Raw genomic sequence first — 24,274 nt, forward strand, 5'->3', positions numbered from 1 at the left:
TATATTTGTTTTTAATTTCATGGGACAAATATCAATGTTTTATGGCAAATCTATAAAATATTGTATTGCTGTTTTTGTTGTTGTTATGTTTTGTAAATTTAAATGTAATTTCAAAACAACATTACCTCATAATGGAATATAAAACCAAAATCTATCTGCTTGTGTCTGTGTGGCTATTGCACTTTGCGTTTGTTTCTTAAGTCTTTCGTTTGCCATTTGGAGAAACATCTACCCCATAACTAACTGACTACACTTTGCATGTTCGCGGGCAAAAAATAAACTGTTTAATATACATTTCGGATTTGTTTGCATTTATTAATACCAATATTTGATTGCATTTTATTAATATCATTCTATTGCATGTTTGCATATGAATTAGAGACGGACAAAAAAAAAAAAAAAAACGAATGAACGAATATTTCACATACTCTGTCTAACATTGGCATAACAAGGAAACTATTTTATGGCCAAAACGAAATACCTTGTATTTTGTGGATTTTTGTATAATTACTTATACATGTAAATAGTTTTTTTTTTCAAATATCTAGGTCATATATACATACGGATAAATAAAGTGATGGTAAGTATTACAAAAATGTAGAACATGTTTTTTATATGAGCGACAGGTTATTTAAAGTTTTTGGTTTTAGTCTTGTGAAGTAAATATTGCAAGTCAAATAAATGCAGATCAATGCAGGAGTTAAATTAAGAGGATTTGTTGCACTTACTTATCTCACATGTTGGCCCCGTCCATCCCAAGGCACAGGCACATGTAAATTCCGATACTGGCGGTACTTGAGGAAGACTGTTGGATACCAGTGTTGAAGAATTGCCAGCCAGTAGTGGCATATTTCGCCTATTCACAGGTTTACCCATGGCTGAGCTCATGCCACGCATTACACGAAATGTTGGCAAAGATGTGCTGTTACGAATTGGAGATTCCTGCAAAATAAAAATACATATGTACATAAGCAAAACCATAAGAAATAAGGGGGAAGTAAAATTTATAAATTTAATTAAATTTTTTAAAAATAATTTAACTTTTCTAAACATATTTTCTGTCTAAAATATAAAGTGCCCCGGCAAATATTTGGGAGTCACATAAGCCAAAAGAAAATGTTGCTGGTGATAAATTTTAACGGCGAAAATGTTGCGGCTGAAATATATATACTATTTAGGGAGACGATTTTGAAAACCTAAACAAACCCCAAAAATGTGAACTTTGACCGGTCCACCTTCCGGTACCTCCCTCACAAAAGTTCGAAAATTTTCAGAAAATTTGTGCACACGATAACTCTTCAAGGGAGTAAACGATTTGGTCCAAGGTTTGCACATCGTGAAATTTCTACCAGACTTACATAAAGTTCCAATATGGACTCAATCGGTCTTCTCCTTGGGGTACCTCCCACACAAAATTTCGGAAGAGTTCAGTTTAGGACCTGTTCTCGAATCGTTTTGATTTTTGTTGCAGCATCTTGTATTCACGGCCGTATGGGGTACGGCGGTTCAAGTTTCATCAGGGGCAAAACCCTACTTCATAAGAAAATAGCCTGAAAGGTTCAAAAAACCCCTATGACACCGTGTGTAGTGGGTGGAGCGCAAGATAACTCTCGAACGGATCTGCCGATTCGATCCAAAATTTGGGCTTTATAATATTTTGTCGTAGGGGATGGAAGATACCAAGCAACGGTCCTGACCGGCATTAACATGGCAAAGCTCAGGATTTATCTTGGTCCCTCTTTCATCCCAAGTGGACACTGACCTACCCGTGGTGCCACCTGGTGAACTGCCTCTAACACCCGTTAAAGGTAGTGAGCTAACATGTGCCGCGCGTTCACCCATAAGAACGTTAAAAACTTGGGTTTGGGCGTCGGGTTAGTAACCCTCCCCAAGAAAAACAGCCTACTATGAAAAAACGAAAGAAAAGAAAAACAAACCCCTCTACAGTTGACGAACCGCGCAAACGTTTTAAGGACCATGATCTGCGAATCTGCACCTGGAATGTTCGCACTCTTTATAGAGAAGGTGCAGTCTTCGAATTGGCAGACGTACTTGAAAAGTACAAGACCGATATTACTGCCATACAGGAAATACGATGGATTGGAAAAGGCTTCACAACAACACCTAAAGGTGACGCACTGTATTATAGCAGCCATGACGTAAAGCATGAGTTTGGTTGTGGATTCGTAGTTAGTCGGAGAATAAAACATCTGGTATCCAGCTTCACCCCAGTGAATGAAACACTTGCTGCAATTCGAATAAAAGCTAAATTCTTCAACATCAGCTTTATTTGCGCTCATGCTCCCACTGAAGAAAATGACGAACAGACCAAAGATATATTTTACGAGCGCTTAGAAGAAACGTATGACCGTTGCCCTGCCCATGACATTGGCGATTTTAATGCCAAAATTGGAAAGGATTGGAAAGGGAAGTCGGGAAATTCAGTCTCCACAGTGAAACATCTGACAATTGTATGAGACTTATAGACTTTGCAGCTGCACAAAACATGGTAGTTAGCAGTACCAGATTTAATCATCTCGATATTCATAAGGGCACCTGGCTATCTCCAGATCAGAAAACAAGAAACCAAATTGATCATGTTGTGATAGATGGAAGACATTCATCGAGCGTGTTGGATGTACGATCGTTCCGAGGCGCAAACATTGGTTCGGACCACTACCTTGTTGCAGCAAAGGTACGCACAGACACAACACGAAAGTTAGACATCAGTAAGCTGCAATCACAACAGATAGCCACAGCATATTAATCAAAGCACTCCTCATCCCGATAACATATCAGCGCAATGCAAATCATTGCCAACTCCATGCAAACAGCCGCAAAATCCATACTTGGATACCAGAGACCTCTACCAAGGAATCCATGGTATGATCAGGAGTGTCGTGCTGCCACCGAAGAGAAAAATGCGGCATATAGGGCTACTTTACAATCCGTAGCAACGCGTGGCGCACGAGAGTGATACAGGGAGAAAAGCAGAGAGGAGAAACGTCTTTTCCGCAGGAAAAAGAGAGAGATGGAAAAGCGGGAGTGTGAAAAAATCGAGATGTACAGGAGCCAGAATGCAGTCCGAAAATTCTACCAAAGAGTCAAGTATCAAACTGATGGCTTTGGTACAGGCACACATTGGTAACTGATACAGATAGTGTACTCAGGATATGGAAAGAATATTTTTCAAATCTGTTGGTATGCAATAGCAGCGAAGGCGACGAAGATACCACAGACCCAATCCCAGAAGATGGTATTGAATGTATACCGCCCAGCCAAGATGAGGTAAAGACAGCAATAAATCGGCTGAAGAATAATAAGGCAGCAGGAGCCGATGGCTTACCAGCCGAGCGGTTCAAAACCGGAGAAGACACGCTGATAAGGTGTATTCATGAGCTAGTTAGCACCATCTGGCAGGAAGAACGAGTACCCGACGATTGGAACCTGATTATCCTGTGCCCCGTCCACAAGAAGGGAGATAAGACTGTATGCTCTAACTATAGGGGCATAAGTCTACTCCCTATTGCCTACAAGATCGTGTCAGGGATATTGTGCGAACGACTAAAGCCTATGGTCAACGAGATAATTGGACCATACCAATGCGGCTTTAGACCTGGCAAGTCCACCATTGACCAGATATTTACCCTGCGGCAAATCCTGGAGAAGACCCAAGAGATGCAGATCAACACCTACCACCTTTTTGTCGATTATAAAGCAGCCTTCGACAGCCCGCTGCGTTCAAAGGTATTCCAAGCCATGTCTGAATTTGGTATCCCCGCAAAGGTCACCCGGCTTTGTAAAATGACTTTAACTGACACGAGGTCCTCAGTTAAAATAGGAAAGAACCTCTCCGAAGAGTTTAGTACCTAAAGAGGTTTCAGACAAGGAGACAGCCTTTCGTGTGATCTCTTCAATATCCTGCTGGAAAAGGTTATACGAGAGGCAAACGTCAAAAGAAGTGGCACAATCTACACCAATTGTCACATGTTACTTGATTATGCTGATGATATAGACATCATGGGCCGATCAGTAAAAGAAGTAACTGATACCTTTATAAAGGTCGAAGGGGAATCTGCAAAAGTGGGTCTGGCGGTAAACGGTGAGAAGACCAAGTTGATGGTGTCGACGCGCAATGCGTCCATTGAGCTCGGACCAACTGTGGAAGTTGGTTCCTATAATTTTGAGACTTCGTCTACCTCGGCACCTCCGTAAACACAACAAATGACATCAGTTGTGAAATAAAAAGAAGAATTGTATTGGCCAACAGATGCTACTTTGGTTTAAGTAAGCAGTTTAAAAGCAAAGCCACATCTCGTCAAACATAAATAACGCTCTACAAAACACTGATACTACCCGTGCTGATGTATGGCTCCGAAGCCTGGGTACTTGCGCAAGCAGACATGGCAGTGCTTGGTGTGTTTGAGAGAAAAATTCTTCGAAAGATCTACGGACCAATCTGCGTTGACGGTGAATATCGACGTCACATGAACCACGAGCTGTATCTGCTATACAACGACATCAATATAGTTAAAGGTATCGAGATGCAGCGATTGCGTTGGCTAGGCCATATCATAAGAATGAGCGAAGATTAACTCGCTAAAAAGGCGTACAAATACGGACCGTTTGGCGGTGCACGCAGAATTGGCAGGCCAAGGAATAGATGGCGCAAACAAGTGGATGAAGAGATGAAAAGGCGCGGTATTCCGGGGTGCGAAGCAACAAATAGAGAGAAATGGAAATCTTTTCTTAGTTCGGCCTATGAACAAATGTTCTGTAATGGGCCAGCTAAGTAAGTAAGTAAGAGGGTATATCTCTGTCGGCAAAGCCGACTGATACTTTTTTACTTGTTTAAAGAAATTTTACAAAAAATGTCTGAAACATATTAATTTCCCGGAAATCCTGGCCCTGATTGATTTGAATATTAGAATCATCTTTTGATTGATAAATATCCACAAACTTTATATCAACTTACCTTCACTGTACACGATCCACCATTTTTGCACGGTTGTGTGGCACATGGATGTTCAATAATTTCACAACGTTCACCGGATAAACCCTCGGCACATGTGCAACGAAAACGATCAGGTGCGGTATTTTCACATGTGCCGCCATGTTTGCATGGCTCATGAGTGCCGCAATAATTCAAATCTAAGGCCATGAAAATGAAACAGAAAAAAAAAGAACAGGAAGAAAACATAAATTATTAATATGCAGAAAATTCACATCGAAGTTGAAATCAAAGCATAAGAAAAAAAAGAAAGAAAAAACGGCAAAATATTGAGTGTGTTTGTTGAGTGTTTTTCTTAGGTATTGCAAAAAAAAAAAAAAAAATAGTTTACTGTTTATTTTGTTTGTGTTTTTATTTCTGTTGTGTTCTTAATGTAGTTTTGATTACACAATGCTAGTGATTTTAAATTACCCTCTTCTTTTATTACAGAAGGGTATGGTCTTTTGTTCCATTATGAACTCTGGGTTCATTGCCTTACCTTGATCACACAAAATACCGCCCCAATTAGTATCACATTTACATTTCCAGGCTTCGCCATAACATGAACCATGTTTACAACCGGGATACACGACACATTCATTACAGAGGGGACCTTGCCAGCCAGGACGACAACTGAAAAGGGGAACAAGAAGATTGCAAAGATTGTTAACTATTTTTGGAATTAAGAAAAACATATTTTTAATGAAAATAATTAGGAATAGAATAACTCATATTTAAACACTGAGGAATAAAATTGTCTCTTAATTTTTGTTTTATTTTTTTTTATAAAAAAACACATTTCGAATATTTTCTTTTTCCCATGTTCACACCATCCGTAACTTATCATTATTCCATGTTTTACTTCATTCTTACCAACTATCCCATTCGCTCCCTCGCTTTTTGATTTTTAGCCTTAAACCAAACCAAAATATATGCAAAATGCCCGCCCCAAACCACTCAAGATGAATCAATGTTTACAAATCATTTTGAATTTCGTGAGAATTGAACTTTTAAAGCGACATGCTTGTGATTTTGTTGTTGTTTCTTGCTGTTTGTAGTTTTGTATTGGATTTTAATGAAATTAAACTGTGTCACTTTATTTTCTTACAATTTACAATATTTCAACGCCATCGCTGACAATAGTAACACAAAACGTAACACAAAAACCAAGAGAGGGAGAAAAAAAAACGACGAAGCAAACTACAACCATGCAACAACTACGAATTCATCATGTCATCCAATGTTGAAATGCCTTTTGAATGAGGCCCAAACAACAAACAGATCGTTTAAGACAGATACAATACAATTCGAACGAAATGAAATGAAACCGAGAAAAAAAGACGTCACAAAACCTCTTTCAATACTATTTTCAATTAAGCTTTTCAACACGCTCAGTTAATGTTTTGCAGGCTTTACTTCTCTGTTTGCTGCTCAGACAAAGGCAAAAAATTCTTTTTGGTCAACAAAATAAAGAAGCATGAACTACAAAAACAAACCATGATTTGTTTGTAGTTAAAGTTGCTCGTTTTTTTCGTTTGTTTGTTTGTGCTTTTGTTAAACTGAAGAATGCTATGCAAATTTTGTTGAGAACGCCCTAGTCGCCTTAGCACTGGATTTTGTGTAACGAAAACGAACAAAAAAACGAAGATTTGCATCCTTTGAAGTTGTTCTAAATCACAAAGGACGTTAAGTTTTGAAAATGAAACATGTTGCATGTTGTTCTTAGATGGGGTGCATTTTTTTGTTGTTGCATTGGTTGGTACTGACGACGACTTTAAGTAATTTGATTAAAAGTCTGTGGTATAAAAACGAAAGCAACCATCACGAATGTGTAGTTTAGGGTTTAGTGGTTTTTCTTTTCATTGTTAAAAGGGATAGAAGTACACTTGGAAAATAAAAAATAAAGTATTGAAACTTCTTACTCGAAAACGATTTGTATAAGATTACCTTTAGGGAAGCTTAGCGTCACCATGGCGTAAAACTATTGACAATGCTTATGCAGTCGGACCTCGATTATCCGTGATGGTCGGGACCGGAGGCATTACGGATAATCGATTTTCCCGGATAATGGAGGCAATGCTTTTATGCAGTTTTTGAACATATTTTGAAGTAAAAATGGCATAGTATCGTACAATAATATGAAAATCTGCAATTTTTTTAAGTTTGTTACGGCAATCCACCAAAATTTTAAAAAGTACTTAATGTAATCATCAGATTCATCTGAATGGACTTTGTCCCATGGTTTTTGTGGTACTGTAAATACACAAATTGTGTAATACGGGAGAATTTCCAGTTTTTGTTTGTTTACCTTTTGTTTGCTTAATCAAATTAATTGAAAAGTGTCCTTTTAATGCCGGGTAATAAAGTTATAACGAAAAATAGAGGAAATGGAACAAATTCCCACATTTCTTTCCTATCACGGTTAATGGAGGTTCCCGGATAATCGATTAACGGATAATCTAGGTTCAACTGTACTATTTTCCTGGCACCACTTAAGCTATTAAAGGTAAATTTTTTGAGAACATTTTTGATATAAAAACTTCTTATAACATTTTTTTCGAATAGAACATTTTTGTACAAACACATATTTCGCACAAAAATATTCCAAGAAAATTGATCGTACCCACATTTTCGAGTACAATCTTTCCTATATTTTTCCAGACTGAGTTTGATGGAATTTTTATTGAGAAATAGTTTTGAAAGTCACCACCGTATTTCCCAAAAAATGTTTTTAAAATTCTACCAGAAAAAGAAGAAAACTTTTCATAAATATTTTTGAATTACCATTACGATATGTAATTGAGGGAAAAACTTATTTATATTTCGAAAGGGAACCAGGGAACTCTATTCATGGGGGCACAACCAAACCAATAAAACGTATATTTTGATTTTCTAAAACGATTTTTCATATCGAGGAATTTTTAATATTTTTATAAGAATATTTAAAATTTTTTAAAGAATATTCTATAATCGTGGTTTTTTTTAAATAAATTTTCATATTTTTAAGAGCTTTTTTAATATAAATTTCAAAGAATATTTTTGAGGGCTAGAGTCGTAGACTTTTTAAAAATGATCAAAGAATAATTTTGAAGACAATAGTCGTGAATTTTTAACGAATATTTTTGAGGGCAATAATCGTGAATTTTAATGAATTTTTAGGGAATATTTTGGAGGGCAATTGTCGTGGATTTTTTAAACATTTTTAAAGAATATTTTTGAAACCTATAATCGTGGATTTTAAATAATTATCAATGAATATTTTTGAGGTCTATAATCGTGGATTTTTAAATATTTTTACAGAATATTTTTGAAAGCTATAATCGTAGATTTTTAAATATTTTTACAGAATATTTTTGAAGGCTATAATCGTGGATTTTTAAATATTTTTACAGAATATTTTTGAGGTCTAGGATTTTTAAATATTTTTAAAGAATATTTTTAAGGTCTATAATTATTGTTCCACAACCATCCCAAAAGGGACAAGGGAGACTTCTCTTATATCAATTAGTGCATCCTGATTCATATTAGCTCAATTGTATGGGGCCTATTTTTTATCGCCGAGTCCGAACGGCGTGTCTTAAGGCACCACTTGTAGAGAAGTTTTACATGGCTGAAATACTCAGGAAATGGCTCCAACATTTCTGAGGGGTATTTTGCCACCGGTGAAATTATTTTGATGTTGGCTGGCCGGGGAATCGAACCCACGACCTTCTGCATGCAAGGCGGGTGTGCATACCTTTGCACCACGGTGGCATCCATTTTTAATGTCTACAATCATGTTTTTTAAATAATTATAAAATAATACAATTGTCGGTGATTTTTAAAGAATTTTAAGGAATAATTTTGAAGGCAATAATCGATTTTTAACGACATTTTAAGAAATATTTTTCTTGGATTTTTAAAGAATTTTAAGGGATATTTTTCAGGGCAATATTCGTAGCTTTTTAAAGAATTTTTAAGGAATATTTTTTAGGGCAATAGTCGGATTTGTTAGGCATTTGTTGCAGATTATTTTTGAGGGCTATAATCGTGTATTTTTAACTATTTTTGCAGAATATTTTTGAGGTCTATAATCGTGGATTTTAAATAATTATCAAATAATATTTTAAGGGCTATAATCGTGGATTATTAAATATTTTTACAGTCTATAATCGTGGTTTTTTAAATAACTGTCAAGAAATATTTTGAGGTGTATAGTCGTGAATTTTTAAATAATTATCCAAAAATATTTTTGAGGTCTATAATCGTGAATTTTTAAATATATTTTACAGAATAGTTTTGAGGGCTATAATCGTGGATTTTTTAATAATTATCAAAGAATAATTTGATGGCAATAGTCTAGGATTTTTGTAGACTTTTTAAGGAATAATTTTGAGGACAATAATCATGGATTTTTAACGACATTGTAAGGAATATTTTTTAAGGCAATAGTCTTAGATTTTTAAAGGAATACTTTTCAGGGCAATAGTCGAGGATTTTTAACGAATTTTTAGGGAATATTTTTGAGGGCATTAGTCGTGGATTTTTTAAAAATTTTTTTATATAATATTTTTGAGAGGAATAGTCGTGGATTTTTAAAGAATTTTTAAGAAATATTTTTCAGGGCAATATTCGTGAATTTTTAAAGAATATTTAAGGAACATTTTTCAGGGCAATAGTAGTGGAATTTTAAAACAATTTTAAGGAATATTTTTAAAGAATTTTTTAGGAATATTTTTCAGGAAAATAGTCGGGCATTTTTAACGAAATTTTTAGGAATATTGTTGAGGGCAATAATCCTGAATTTTTTAACGAATTTTTAGGGAAAATTTTTGATGGCAATAGTCGTGGATTTTTTAAAATTTTTTTACAGAATATTTTTGAGAGGAATAGTCGTGAATTTTTAAAGAATTTTTAAGAAATACTTTTCAGGGCAATATTCGTGGATTTTTAAAGAATTTTTAAGGAATCGTTTTCAGGGCAATAGTAGCGGATTTTTAAAGAATTTTTGAGGAATATTTTTCAGGTCAATAGTCGTGGATTTTTAAAGAATTTTAAGCAATATTTTTCAGGGCAATATTCGTCGATTTTTAATGAATATTTTTCAGGGGAATAGTTGTGGATTTTTAAAGAATTTTTAAGGAATATTTTTCAGGCAAATAGTCGTGGATTTTTTTAACATTTTTACAGAATATTTTTGGAGGCAATAGTCGTGGATTTTTGAAGATTTTTAAGGACTAGTTTTCAGGGGAATAGTCGTGGATTTTTAAAGAATTTTTAAGGAATATTTTTTAGGGCAATACTCGTGGACTTTTAAAGAACTTTTAATTAATATTTTTCAGGTCAATACTCGTGGATTTTTAAAGAATTTTTAAGGAATATTTTTCAGGGCATACTCGTGGAAATTTTAAGAATTTTTAAGGAATATTTTTTAGGGCAGTACTCGTGGATTTTTTAAAAAATTTTAAGGAATATTTTTCAGGGCAGTAGTCGTCGATTTTTAAATAATTTTTAAGGAATATTTTTCAGGACAATAGTCGAGGATTTTTAAAGAATTTTTAAGAATTTTCAGGACAATAGTCGAGGATTTTTGAAGATTTTTAAGGAATATTATTCATTGCAATAGTCGTGGGTTTTTTAAGAATTGTCAAGGAATAGTTTTCAGGGCAATAGTCGTCGATTTTTAATGAATATTTTTTAGGGCAATAGTCGTGGATTTTTTAAACATTTTTTGCAGAACATTTTTTGAGAGCAATAGTCGTGGATTTTTAAGGAATATTTTTCAGGGCAATAGTCTTGGATTTTTAATGAATTTTTAAGGAATATTTTTCAAGGTAATAGTTTTGGATTTTTATTTTATATTTTCAGGGCAATACTCGTGGATTTTTAAAGAATTTTTAAGGAATATTTTTCAGGACAATAGTCGACGATTTAAATGAATATTTTTTGGGGCAATAGTTGTGGATGTTTAAAGAAATTTTAAGGAATATTTTTCAGGGCAATAGTCGTGGATTTTTTAAACATTTTTACAGAATATTTTTGAGGTCTTTAATCGTGGATTTTTAAATAATTATCAAAGAATATTTTTGAGGTATATAATCGGGGATTTTTAAATAATTATCAAAGAATATTCTTGAGGCCAATAATCGTAAATTTTAAAATATTTTTTTTTAAATATTTTTGAGGGCTATAATCGTGATTTATATAATTATTATAAAAATATTCTTGAGGTCTATAAACGTGATTTTTTAAATATTTATCAAAGAATATTTTTGAGGTCTATAATCGTGAATGTTTTTAATATTTTTGAGAGTTTTTAAAGAAATTTTTAAGTTGTTTAATATTTAATATTTTAAATTTTGAAAAACCAAAATTGCAACGCTGTCCCAACAGAAACGCCACTAATGTTTCATATTAAAAAATAAATGCTTATAATTCTTTTTTTTTTTTTTTTTTTTTTTTTTTGAATATACAATTTTTGCATAAAACATTTTAGTCATAAAAATATTTGTATTGAAAGTTTTTTCATATACCAAATTTTTAACATATTTTAACCCGGCCAAGTTTAATATAATTTTTAATCGAGAGAAAATATTGAAATTCGTCGCCGTATTGTTTAAAAATATTTTTAAAAATCCCTCGGGAAAGCAAAGGAGTGACACATCTCAAAAAATCGAATTTCGAGAAAAACGTGTTTTAAGCTGGCGATTGAAATTTGACTTACCAACTTAAAAAGGTTATTATACAAAAACTAAAATAACTACTTGGACCATATTTTGCAAAAAGCTAGCCAGATATCAGTGCTAAATTTCTGTGCAAGATCATGCATGATGTGAAGTGTTTTAGTGCTTCATAAATTCATTTGATTTATGCCACTCTTTGAGTAAATGAGCGTTATGTTTATTTTGAAAGGTCACCATGGCGTATAAGTATCGACAATACTTATATGGTATCGCTTGAAGCACCACAAAAGCTATAAACCTTATTTCTTAGGAAATTTTTTATAAGAAAATGTTGTATAAAACCGTTTTTGCATAAAAATATTCCTATAGAAAATTTATCGTAAAAAAATGTTCTTAAACAAATCATGGTGTATTCTAGACAGAAAGACTTATGTTTATTTTGAAAGGTCACCATGGTGTATAATTATCAGCAACACTTATACGCTATTCATATAAAAATGTTGCAATTTGTTTTTTGCATAAAAATATTCCTATTGAGAATTTATCGTACAAAATTGTTCTTATATTATATTTTACATTTTCTCCCCGTCCGAATTTGGTGGAATTTTAGTTGAAAGTTTTGAAACTCTTCACCGAATTTTTTATGTTCCTCAGAACATCATGGTATATAATTAACAGAAAAAGATTTCTTTATATTTTGAAGGGTCAACACGGCGTATACAATACGTATACTCTCTTTATTCCTGGAGGCACCACCAAAACTATAAAACGCGTATTTTTATTTTTAAACGAATTTTCGCATAGAAACATTTTTCGCATACAAATATTCGCATAGAAAAATAGTACTGCCAACTTGTGTGACGCCACACTCGTCTATAGGCTTCGACTAGTTGAATAGCCTGCTGGTATTCGATTCTGACACTTTGCAGATAAGCAGATATCGAGTGAGATTCTCGGAGTAAATCAAACGAAACACAACGTTTCTGGTTTTTTGTCATTATTGTTTTCTAAAAATTGTATGGATATAAATAATTTTGCAAATTTCTAGTTTTTGTGAAATGCCATTTCCAAATGACCAAACACGCTCCAAAATTAATTGGCCACAATCGAAAATAACACGTTCTTATATTTTTCTCAGTGTCTTTGCAACAAAAAAATGCTCTCAACAAATAAATGTTACTTTGTATAACTTTTTTTTCATACAATTCTAGTACAAACAACAACTGCAGCAGATGAAAAAAACTTCTATTAAATTTAACAGACATTAGTTCATGTTTCTGTTGAAAGAAAACCATACTCAACGTAACGTACATGTCAACGTTGCATGTTAAACAACGGGTGGTACCTAATTAAACAGATGAACAGCAGAGCATTCACATATTGCAAAAGGAGAAGGCGAAAAAAAGTCCTCTTCCTTGATAACAAAAAGACTAAAATGCCGCTACTTTAGAAGACAAACAACAGCAACAACAAAAAATAACGCGAAACACAAATGGTGTTGAAGTCATTGAATGATGGTGCAAATGATGACATGATCTTAGGGTTACACCAAAACCAAAAAAGAAAACAACAACAAATTTGAAAACTCTTCTTCAAAGGCTAACCAAAAGAAAACACAAAAATCTCATGATTTGTGTATAATTCCATTTTGTTTCACAGCTTGTTAGCAAAAGTTGTCGTTGACGTTTTTTTTTTGTTATTGTTTCTTTTTTTTTTTTTGCTTTTCTCCTTTTGTCGTTTTTGTTCTTCAAAGTGACTAATGAGCCAAACAAATGACAAATTTTTGCCCTTAAACTTTAGTGTTGTGTTTTTTATAGAGTTCCCTGGGCCTCATGTCTGTGTTGATGACTTTTTAGTCAACAGTTAACTGTCCCAGCCATGATTTTATGTCTGACAAAACTAGCAAAACTTCTGTTTTACTTTGGGAAAATGTCGTCGCTGGTTGTTGTAGTTTTTGTTTGCCTTAAACACCAACAAATTTTTATGTTTGCCAAAAATTTGTTGGAAATCATGTTTAACGGTTTAACATTATGCAAATTACCAATTTTTTTACTGATTCGTTACAAATCGAAATAACAACATTTGTTTTGGTTTAAATTAAAAAAGCAATAAAAAACAAATAACATCAAAAAATCAGTTTTGTATTGACAACTTTAGCATAGCAAATTCTTTGGCTAGAACACTTTTTTTATTGAAAATGGGTCAGTGGACCGATCATCAGGGAATATCTGTATGTGTAAAGTTCGGATCAAATCGTTTACTCCTTTTCGAGAGTTATTGTGCGCAACAGCAGGATAGGTAGGTTAAATTTAATCCAATTTAATTTAACAAACTTTTTTTTTTTTATTGTTTGAGTGGAGTATTCCCCCATTGGCTCAACTTCATTTATTACCCTCTATTACAGAGAGTAATGTTTTTCAAAACGAACTGACAGTGTTGCAAAATTTTACTGATCGCTACCAATATCATGATTTCATCCCGGCGAAGGGAATTATCAATTGGCTTCTCAGTTTTTGAAATGATGCCTTTTTAGCGAAAAACCGACCTCTTTAAGTGTCTAGTATTCCCATATGAATGAGAATCACACTCACTTTTCGGCTTTTCCAAAGAAACACCAAAATCAAAACAATCGAAAATGAGATTGAACTTCAACAAAAAACAAAACAAACAAACTTTTTTTTCAATTAAACGTTTTTTATAAAAGCAATTTTCGCGCAAAATGTTTCCTATAAAAAATTTATAGTACAAAAAATGTTTATATAGAAAATTGTTTGTATATATTTCCCCGCCGGGTTTGGTGGAATTTTAATTGAGAGAAAGAACTGAAACATAAAAACATTTTTCGCGTAAAAATAATTATTTGGCAAATTTATAGTACAACATTTTTCGAATTCAATTTTTCATATATTTTATTTCTCGAGTTTGATGGAATATTAATTAGGAGAGACTTTCGAAAGTCTTTTCCGTATTGTTTAAAAATATTTTTAAATGTACCCCAGAAAATAAAAATTGTGCATAATTAACAGAAAGATTTATTTATATTTTGAAATGTCACCATGGCGTATAATTACCGACACTACTTATACTACATATAATCCTGAAGACACCATCAATGGTATAAAAGGTACTTTATTTAAGAAACTTTTCATAAAAAAAAATTCTTATAAATTTTTATTCATATAAAATTTTGTATAAGGGCGTTTTTGCAATAATATTAGAAATTTTATCCTACAAAATTTTTCGTATACAAATTTTTCCTATATTTTCCTCTGATCGAGTTTGATGGAATTTTCATTGTGAAAAGGTTTTGAAAGTATTTTTTAAATAAGTAAAATTCCCCCAGAAAGCGAAATTGGATTTCTCTAAATATTTGCGAATGACCACCAACGGAAAGCCTACCTTATATTTTGAAAGGTCGCCATGGCGTATAATTATCGACAATACTTATACGCTATTCCTAGAGAAAGCACCAAAGCTATAAAATGTACATTTTTATTATTTTTTTAATTTTTCATATAAAAAATTGACGAACCCCGCAAATGTTTTAAGGACCATGATCTGCGAATTTGCACTTGGGATGTTCGCACTCTTTATAGAGAAGGTGCAGTCTTCGCATCGGCAGACGTACTTGAAAAGTACAAGGCCGATATTACTGCCATACAGGAAATACGATGGATTGGGAAAGGCGTCACAACAAAACCTAAAGGTGACGCACGAGTTTGGTTTGGTTGCGGATTTGTAGTTCGTCGGAGGTTAAAACATCTGGTCTCCAGCTTCACCCCAGTGAATGAAAGACTTGCTGCAATTCGAATAAAAGCAAAATTCTTTAATATCAGCTTTAATTGCGCTCATGCTCCCACTGAATAAAAGGACGAACAGACCAAAGATATATTTTACGAGCGCTTAGAAGAAACATATGACCGTTGCCCTGCCCATGACATTAAAATTATTCTAGGCGATTTTAATACCAAAATTGGAAAGGAGAATATCTTTGGCCCAACAGTCGGGAAATTCAGTCTCCACAGTGAAACATCTGACAATGGTATGAGGCTGATAGATTTTGCAGCTGCAAAAAACATGGTAGTTAGCAGTACCAGATTTAATCATCTTGATATTCATAAGGGCACCTGGCTGTCTCTAGATCAGCGACGACCACAGAAATACAACCAAAGCGAAGACATGTATAAACGTATGAGTCAAAAAAGCAACAACCACATTATGTTTTTGTTTCTTTTCATTAATTTACACTGTACGTGAGAGAGCGAAGCAAATGCAAAAACAACTCAGTGGGCGCCCTCACTATACGATCTAAGCAAAGAAGCTCGCCCCTGCTCTAGATCAAAGAACAAGTAATCAAATTGATCATGTTTTGATAGATGGAAGACATTCATCGAGCGTGTTGGATGTACGATCGTTCCGAGGCGCAAACATTGATTCGGACCACTACCATGTTGCAGCAAAAATACGCACCCGCTTAAACGTAGCAAACAAAGTACGAACAGACACAACACGAAAGTTATACATCGGTAAGCTGCAATCACAACAGATAGCCACAGCATATTCCACTCAACTAGCCCAATTGCTTAATTAAAGCACTCCTCATCCTGATAACATATCAGGGAAATGGCAAAGCATTGCCCACTCCATGCAAACAGCCGCAAAATCCATACTTGGATACCAGAGACCTCCACCAAGGAATCCATGGTATGATCAGGAGTGTCGTGCTGCCACCGAAGAGCAAAATGCGGCATATAGGGCTATTTTACAATCCGTAGCAACGCGTAGCGCACGAGAGAGATACAGGGAGAAAAGCCAGAATGAAGTCCGAAAATTCTACCAAAGAGTCAAGCATCAAACTGATGGCTTTGGTGCAGGCACATCCTCCTGTAGAGACCAGCAAGGTAATTTGGTAACTGATACAGATAGTGTACTCAGGATATGGAAAGAACATTTTTCAAAACTGTTGGTATCCAATAGCAGCGAAGACGACGAATATACCACAGTCCCAATCCCAGAAGATGGTATTGAATGTATACCGCCCAGCTAAGATGAGGTAAGGACAGCAATAAATCGGCTGAAGAATAATAGGGCAGCAGGAGCCGATGGCTTACCAGCAGAGCTGTTCAAAGCCGGAAGCGACACGCTGATAAGGTGTATTCATCAGCTAGTTAGCACCATCTGGCAGGAAGAACGAGTACCCGACGATTGGAACCTGAGTATCCTGTGTCCCGTCCACAAGAAGGGAGATAAGATTGTATGCTCTAACTATAAGGGCATAAGTCTACTCCCTATTGCCTACAAGATCGTGTCAGGGATATTGTGCGAACGACTAAAGCCTATGGTCAACGAGATAATTGGACCATACCAATGCGACTTTAGACCTGGCAAGTCCACCATTGACCAGATATTTAATCTGCGGCAAATCCTGGAGAAGACCCAAGAGATGCAGTTCGACACCTACCACCTTTTTGTCAATTATGCGGCAAATCCTGGAGAAGACCCAAGAGATGCAGATCGACACCTACCACCTTTTTGTCAATTATAAAGCAGCCTTCGACAGCCCGCTGCGTTCAAAGGTATTCCAAGCCATGTCTGAACTTGATATACCCACAAAGCTCATCCGGCTTTGTAAAATGATTTTAACTGACACGAGGTCCTCAGTTAAAATAGAAAAGAACCTCTCCGAAGAGTTTGGTACCAAAATAGGTTTCAGACAAGGAGACAGCCATTCGTGTGATCTCTTCAACATCCTGCTAGAAAAGGTTATACGAGAGGCAAACGTCAAAAGAAGTGGCACAATCTACACCAATAGTCACATGTTACTTGCTTATACTGATGATATAAACATCATAGGCCGATCAGAAGGTCGAAGGAGAATCTGCTAAAGTGGGTCTGGCGGTAAACGTTGAGAAGACCAAGTTGATGGTGTCGACGCGCAATGCGTCCATTGAGCTCGGACCGACTGTGGAAGTTAGTTCCTATAATATTGAGGTAGTAAAAGACATCGTCTACCTCGGCACCTCCGTAAACACAACAAACGACATCAGTTGTGAAATAAAAAGAAGAATTATATTGGCCAACATATGCTACTTTGGTTTAAGTAAGCAGTTCAGAAACAAAGCCACATCTCGTCAAACAAAAATAACGCTCTACAAAACACTGATACTACCCGTGCTGATGTATGGCTCAGACATGGCAGTGCTTGGTGTGTTTGAGAGAAAAATTCTTCGAAGGATCTACGGACCAATCTGCTTTGACGGTGAATATCGTCGGCGCATGAACCAAGAGCTGTATCTGCTATACAACGACATCAATATTGTTAAACGTATCGAGATGCAGCGCTTGCGTTGGCTAGGCCAAATACTAAATACGGACCGCTTGGCGGTGCAGGCAGAATTGGCAGGCCAAAGAATAGATGGCGCAAACAAGTGGATGATGAGATGAAAAAGCGCGGTATTCCAGAGTGCCAAGCAACAACTAGAGAGGAATGGAGATCTTTTCTTAGTTCGGCCTATGGAACAAATGTTCTGTAATGGGCCAGCTAAGTAAGTAAGTAAGGGAGCGAAGACTATAGTTTCAGATCTCGCCACAGATCTTCATCAGTTAGGTAGTGCCAAAGAAATTCTCGATCAGAGTGTTTCTTTGCACACGTATCTATTTGAGCGGGCAATTGACACTTGGATATAAAAAGTTTCTTGTTGAAAAACAAGAAACAAGGGAACTGATGAAGATCTGTGGCGAGATCTGAAACTATAGTCTTCCCTGCCTTACCCCTTGATAAACATCGCCAATTTTCCCACTAATAAATTAAAGTTGTTTGTTTTAAGCCTGACTATTTTGAAAAACAAAATAGAAGTCGTCATCACAAATAAAAAACGCCAACCCTCTTAAAAAAATACCGATAGGAAATTTATCGTATGAAATTTTTCGTATACAAATGTTTCATAAATTTTTCCCCGACCGAGTTTGATGCCATTTTAATTGAGAGAAAGTTGTGAAAGTCTTTACCGTATTTATTTAAAAGTTCCTCAGAAAAGCAAAATTGGATTTCTATTGTGATTTTTGAATGAATTAACTGAAAAACTTATTTATATTTTGAAAGGCAACCATGCCGTATAATTGACGACAATACTTATACGCCATTCCTGGAGGCATATAAAAATGTCTTATAAAATTTTTGTTCATAACAGCAAAATATTTAAAACAATAATCGAATAAAATTATTGGCGTATAATTATCGACTTTACTATATTTTTTGTATAAAATTTTTTCCTATATTATGCTCTTGAGAAAAGGTTTGGAAATCGTCACAGTATTTTTTAAAAATATTTTTAAAATTCCTTCAGAAAAGCAAAATTGGATTGAAAATCAACAGAAAGCCTACCTTATATTTTGAAAGACCACCATGGCGTATAATTATCGACAATACTTATACGCTGTTCCTGGAGAGAACACCAAATCTATAAAATTTACATTTTTATATTTTGAAGAGACACCATGGCGTATAAATGTCGACAATACTTATACGCCATTCCTGGAGGCATATAAAAATGTTTTATAAATTTTTTGTTCATAAAAACATTAATCGAATCAAAATATTGGCGTATCCACAATATTTATACTCTGTTTTTATCTTTTAAATTTTACATATAAACATTAAACATATAAAATTGTTTAATAGACAAATTTTTGTACATAAAATTGTTTTCGTATATAATTTCTTTTCGTAGAAAAAAATTTCTTGAATAGCTTTCGTATGAAAATATTTTTTTTTTAATATCAGCTTCAGTATTTTTATATAAAGTCCATATTTACATAAGGTAATTTTGCTTGCGGCAATTGTCAGTTTAAAGGAGAGGGAGGTAAGACATATGGTAACCCTTTGCCTCTCAACACCCTCTCTCACCAACAATCTGAAAATTGCCGCAAGGAAAATTGCCTAATGTAAATATGGACAAATTTCGTGGTAACAAATATTTGCTCTGTTCCAGAACCTGCAAGAATATATGGTCTGTTCCAGAACTGCAAGAATCTACTAGTTTTTACTATTTTGTCCGATAACATAAAGAGAAAAATGCTATCGTAGTAAAAAATAGTAGCTTCTTGCAGGTCCTGGAACAAAGCACTTCTATTTTTATTTTTTTGACAAATTTATAAAGAAAAAATTTGAAAATTTGAAAAAATAGGTTTTAGAACAGATAATTTGTTTCAAAATTGTTCGTATGAAAATATTGAATATAAAATATTTTTCTTAAAAAATATTGTTTGTAATTTCGCATAAAATATGTATGTACACAAAAAGTTTTGCCCGGCAACCAGATGTGTGTTGTTGAACAAAGAAAAATAATTTAATTTTTGAAATTTTTGCCTTTTTAGGGCGAAGATCATTTTTAATGACTTTTGTTAATTTTCTCGTTTAGAGTTAAGCTTGATGATCTGAAATTATTTGCAAGTGAAAAAGGAAAGCCAAGGACTCGAACCCACATAGTCACCAAATTACGTTACCTGGTTTCATTGGTGGTAAAGCAAATGTTCGGACGTATCGACTATGTAATGGCTTCTCTGTCCTAGAACTTATCGTTTTTCAAATGCAAATGTGTTTTTGTACATTAACGCGGATACTTGGCCACAGAAATGTATTTTCTTCACGACAAACGCTTTTTGCAAATAATTTTTTGCAAATAATTTCAGATCATCAAGCTTAACTCTAAACGAGAAAATTATCAAAAATCATTAAAAATTTATAAAAATAAAAAACAGGCTGAGCCCGGCTGGGATTTGAACCCACGTCCTTGAAAAACATATCAAAAAATGTTGTCATGGCGTGTTAGCGTTCAAAGCCAAAACTCATAACTTCAAAGTCAGCGCAAAAAGCGTTTATCGTGAAGAAAATACATTTCTGTGGCCAAGTATCCGCGTTAATGTACAAAAACACATTTGCATTTGAAAAACGATAAGTTCTAGGACAGAGAAGCCATTACATAGTCGATACGTCCGAAGATTTGCTTTACCACCAATGAAACCAGGTAACGTAATTTGGTGACTATGTGGGTTCGAGTCCTTGGCTTTCCTTTTTCACTTGCAAATAATTTCAGATCATCAAGCTTAACTCTAAACGAGAAAATTAACAAAAAAAAAAATAATATAAATTTTCTTTATTTTTTTTTTCAAAAGTTACATAATTATGGCCAATTAAAACAATTATGAATCCTATGATTGATTGCATTTCGTAATATTTCAGTCATCCATAACTTCCGTATGAGCGATAACAAATAAATAAATATACTCCTTGATATACCACTGCATGTCCCCAATTCTATGTCCAATTTCCTGAAAATAAAGATGACCCAAATTTCCCTGTGTGAATTAGCAATGACCCAAAAAATACCAGTAGATAAATCACTTCTACTTAAAAGGGGTCACTACAAAAAAGATGAACTGTCTGCACAAAACTCTTACAAGATGATGGCAAATAACAAAGATGATGGCTGATTATGGTAGTTATTTTTAAGACATCTGAAGATTTGTTATAAAAAAAGGTTTTTCTTTTAACTTTTGACACCCCCACCAAGAAACAACAGACAACAGCAACAACAAACTGCTTACTGGTCATGGCAGTAGTGGCGGCATCAACAATAGTTTGGCAAAACTTCAAAACTCTTCAGCACTTTATTAAGAGGCTAACAATGAAATAAGCCAACAAAATGGCGTTCTCAACAACAAACTTCAACAAAACTCAATTTTCCATAGCCAGCAAGAAGCACTGTTGTTGCTGTTGTTAAAATCTCATAGATCTTCATGTCGGTCAATAATTCTAGGTCGAATCTTAACTAATTGCAGGCTAAGAGATATAATCATAATTTATTTTCAAATATAGTTTTGAAAGAGAGATAGAACCAATAACAACAACAGAACACTAAATTTTCGAGCAAATATCAAAAGTAATTGCATTTAGAAGCTACGAAAAGGGTGCAGAGGGAGGGGTGTTTGGTTTGGTGGTAAGCAGTTTCATTTGTTATGGTCTACAAAATCTGTACCAAAATCATAAACTATGTCTATGATGAGATTTTTGTCTGTTGTTACCATTATTACCATTGGTTTTTTTTTTTTGCTATGGGATGTCTATAGAATTTGAGTTGTTTGCTGTGCTGTGTTTTCACAAGCAATGAGAATAAAAATCACGTATTCTGTGTTACACAAACTTTCAATGTTCAACATTTTGTTGTTGAGAAGAAAATAACAAAAACCCGGCAACAACAGCAACAAAATCGCATAAATGCTGATTCGTGCATACAACGAATGAATGGACGAGAGATCTCCGTTCAGAAAAAAAACTCAAAAGATGAAAATTGTAACAAACAACAATGAAAACAGATTTGCAGAAACTCCTACAAACCACCCTAAACTATGTGGAAACAAACTGGTAAAATTGTTCAAAATAATAGAAAAAACAACAATAACAAATCTTTTAAAAAAGGCAACAAAAAATAGTAACAGTTTTTTAAACAACAATCGATGAGTATTTTATTTGGCTTCTCCAATCGGCAATGATGATGATGGGGTGAATGATGATGAAGCCAGACTGCTTACTGCGGTAGCTGTTGCCCATACTACGACTACTACTGTTTCTATTGTTTCGTTATTGTTGATCTGGCCAAAGTAATTTAAATCAAAATACAGATTTTATATTTTCTGCTTTTGTTTTACATCACAACAACATGCCAGCCACCAAGACTAGTTAGTTAACTGCAAAATCAGTAGCTCCCCAAAAACAAAAATTTCATTATATTTTGGTCATGTTATTCTCCATCTTTTTTAATGGCATTTGGCTCCACCCACAAAACGGAGAAGAAGAAAACAACAAAAGCGGCTATGGCGAATTATGAAAAAAACAAGCAAACCTTTTACTTAATAATATTAACAACAAGAACAACAAAGATTTGCAGTTTTGAAATAAAAAAACTACAACAACAATAGGGTTGGTTAATATGACCATTGTCTTTGATTTAAAGGATGCTTCAAATCAAACATACAAGATTGGGAAATGTTGTAACAACAGTGGTCGATATTTTAGGGGATACTTGAAGGGTCTAAAAAATAAAATTTTTTATAAATTTTTATTTCGAAATAATCCATTTAAAAAATTTTGTAAAAAAAATCGGCCATGGCTAAATATAAAAACAAACAAACCATTTACTTAATAATATTAAAAACACGAACAACAAAGATTTGCAGTTTTGAAATAAAAATAAAAAACAGTGATCATAATAATACAACAATATTATGACCATTGTTTTTGATTTAAAGGAGGTTTCAAATCAAACATACAAGATTGTGAAATATTTTGGCTATTTTTTTTTTCAGTTTCGTATGAAAACATTTCGTCGACAAAAATTTCGCCTAAAGAAAATTTTTCGCCAAGAAAAAAATTTTAGTCTACAGAAAATTTTTCGCCTCGAAAAAAAAATTTCGTTCTATAGAAAATTTTTCGCCTCGAAATAAATGTTCGTTTTTAGACGAAAAAAAAAATTTAGACTGTAGAAAAATTTTCGCCTAGCAAAAATTTCCGTCTATAGAAAATTTTTCGGCCAGAAAAAAATTTTCTTCTATAGAAAATGTTTCGGCTACAAAAAAAATTTTGGTCTATAGAAAATTTGCCCCCCTAGAAAAAAATTTTCGTTTATAGAAAATTTTTCGCCCTAGAAAAAAATTTTCGCCTATACAAAATGTTTCGCTTCGGAAAAAAAATTTTCGTCCATAAAAATTTTTCGGTATAGAAAAAATTCCTTGTATAGAAAATTTTTCGGTATAGAAAAATTTCGAATATAGAAAATTTTTCAGTATAAAAAAATTTTTGTCTATAGGAAATGTTTCGGTTTAGAAAAAATTTCGTCTATAGAAAATTTTTCGTATAAAAAAAATCGTCCACAAAAAAATTTCGGTATAGAAAAAATTTTCGTCCATAGAAAATTTTTCGGTATAGTAAAAATGTTCGTCCATAGAAAATTTTTCGGTATAGAAACAATTTTCGTCCATAGAAATCTTTTCGGTATAGAAAAAAAAAGGTTCGTCTATAGAACATTTTTCGTTATATAAAAAATTGTCCTAGAAAAAAATTTTCGTTTATAGAAAATTTTTCGCCCTAGAAAAAAATTTTCGCCTATAGAAAATGTTTCGCTTCGGAAAAAAATTTTCGTCCATAAAAATTTTTCGGTATAGAAAAAATTCCTAGTATAGAAAATTTTTCGGTATAGAAAAATTTCGACTATAGAAAATTTTTCAGTATAAAAAAATTTTTGTCTATAGGAAATGTTTCGGTTTAGAAAAAATTTCGTCTATAGAAAATTTTTCGTATAAAAAAATCGTCCACAAAAAAATTTCGGTATAGAAAAAATTTTCGTCCATAGAAAATTTTTCGGTATAGTAAAAATGTTCGTCCATAGAAAATTTTTCGGTATAGAAACAATTTTCGTCCATAGAAATTTTTTCGGTATAGAAAAAAAAGGTTCGTCTATAGAACATTTTTCGTTATATAAAAAATTGTCGTCTATAGAAAATTTTTCGGTATAGAAAAAATTGTCGTCCATAGAAATTTTTCGGTATATAAACAATTTTCATCTAT

General features: G+C 33.7%; 1 protein-coding gene across 3 annotated transcripts in view; it reads right to left on the reverse strand.

The window, feature by feature from the left end:
• Positions 1-24,274, reverse strand: part of LOC141389979 (protein serrate-like) — a 92,567-nt gene that overhangs the window by 19,222 nt on the left and 49,071 nt on the right. For all 3 annotated transcript variants that reach the window (XM_073962339.1, XM_073962341.1, XM_073962340.1), the window contains exons 7-9: positions 5,490-5,623; positions 4,976-5,151; positions 729-942 (exon numbers count right to left, since the gene is read on the reverse strand). In XM_073962339.1, the coding sequence (XP_073818440.1) occupies positions 729-942; positions 4,976-5,151; positions 5,490-5,623 (524 nt within the window). The remainder of the gene's footprint in view (positions 1-728; positions 943-4,975; positions 5,152-5,489; positions 5,624-24,274) is intronic.

This window comes from Musca autumnalis, unplaced genomic scaffold (assembly GCF_047663935.1).
Source record: "Musca autumnalis isolate F117 unplaced genomic scaffold, ASM4766393v1 scaffold_1, whole genome shotgun sequence".
NCBI classification, from domain to species: domain Eukaryota; kingdom Metazoa; phylum Arthropoda; class Insecta; order Diptera; family Muscidae; genus Musca; species Musca autumnalis.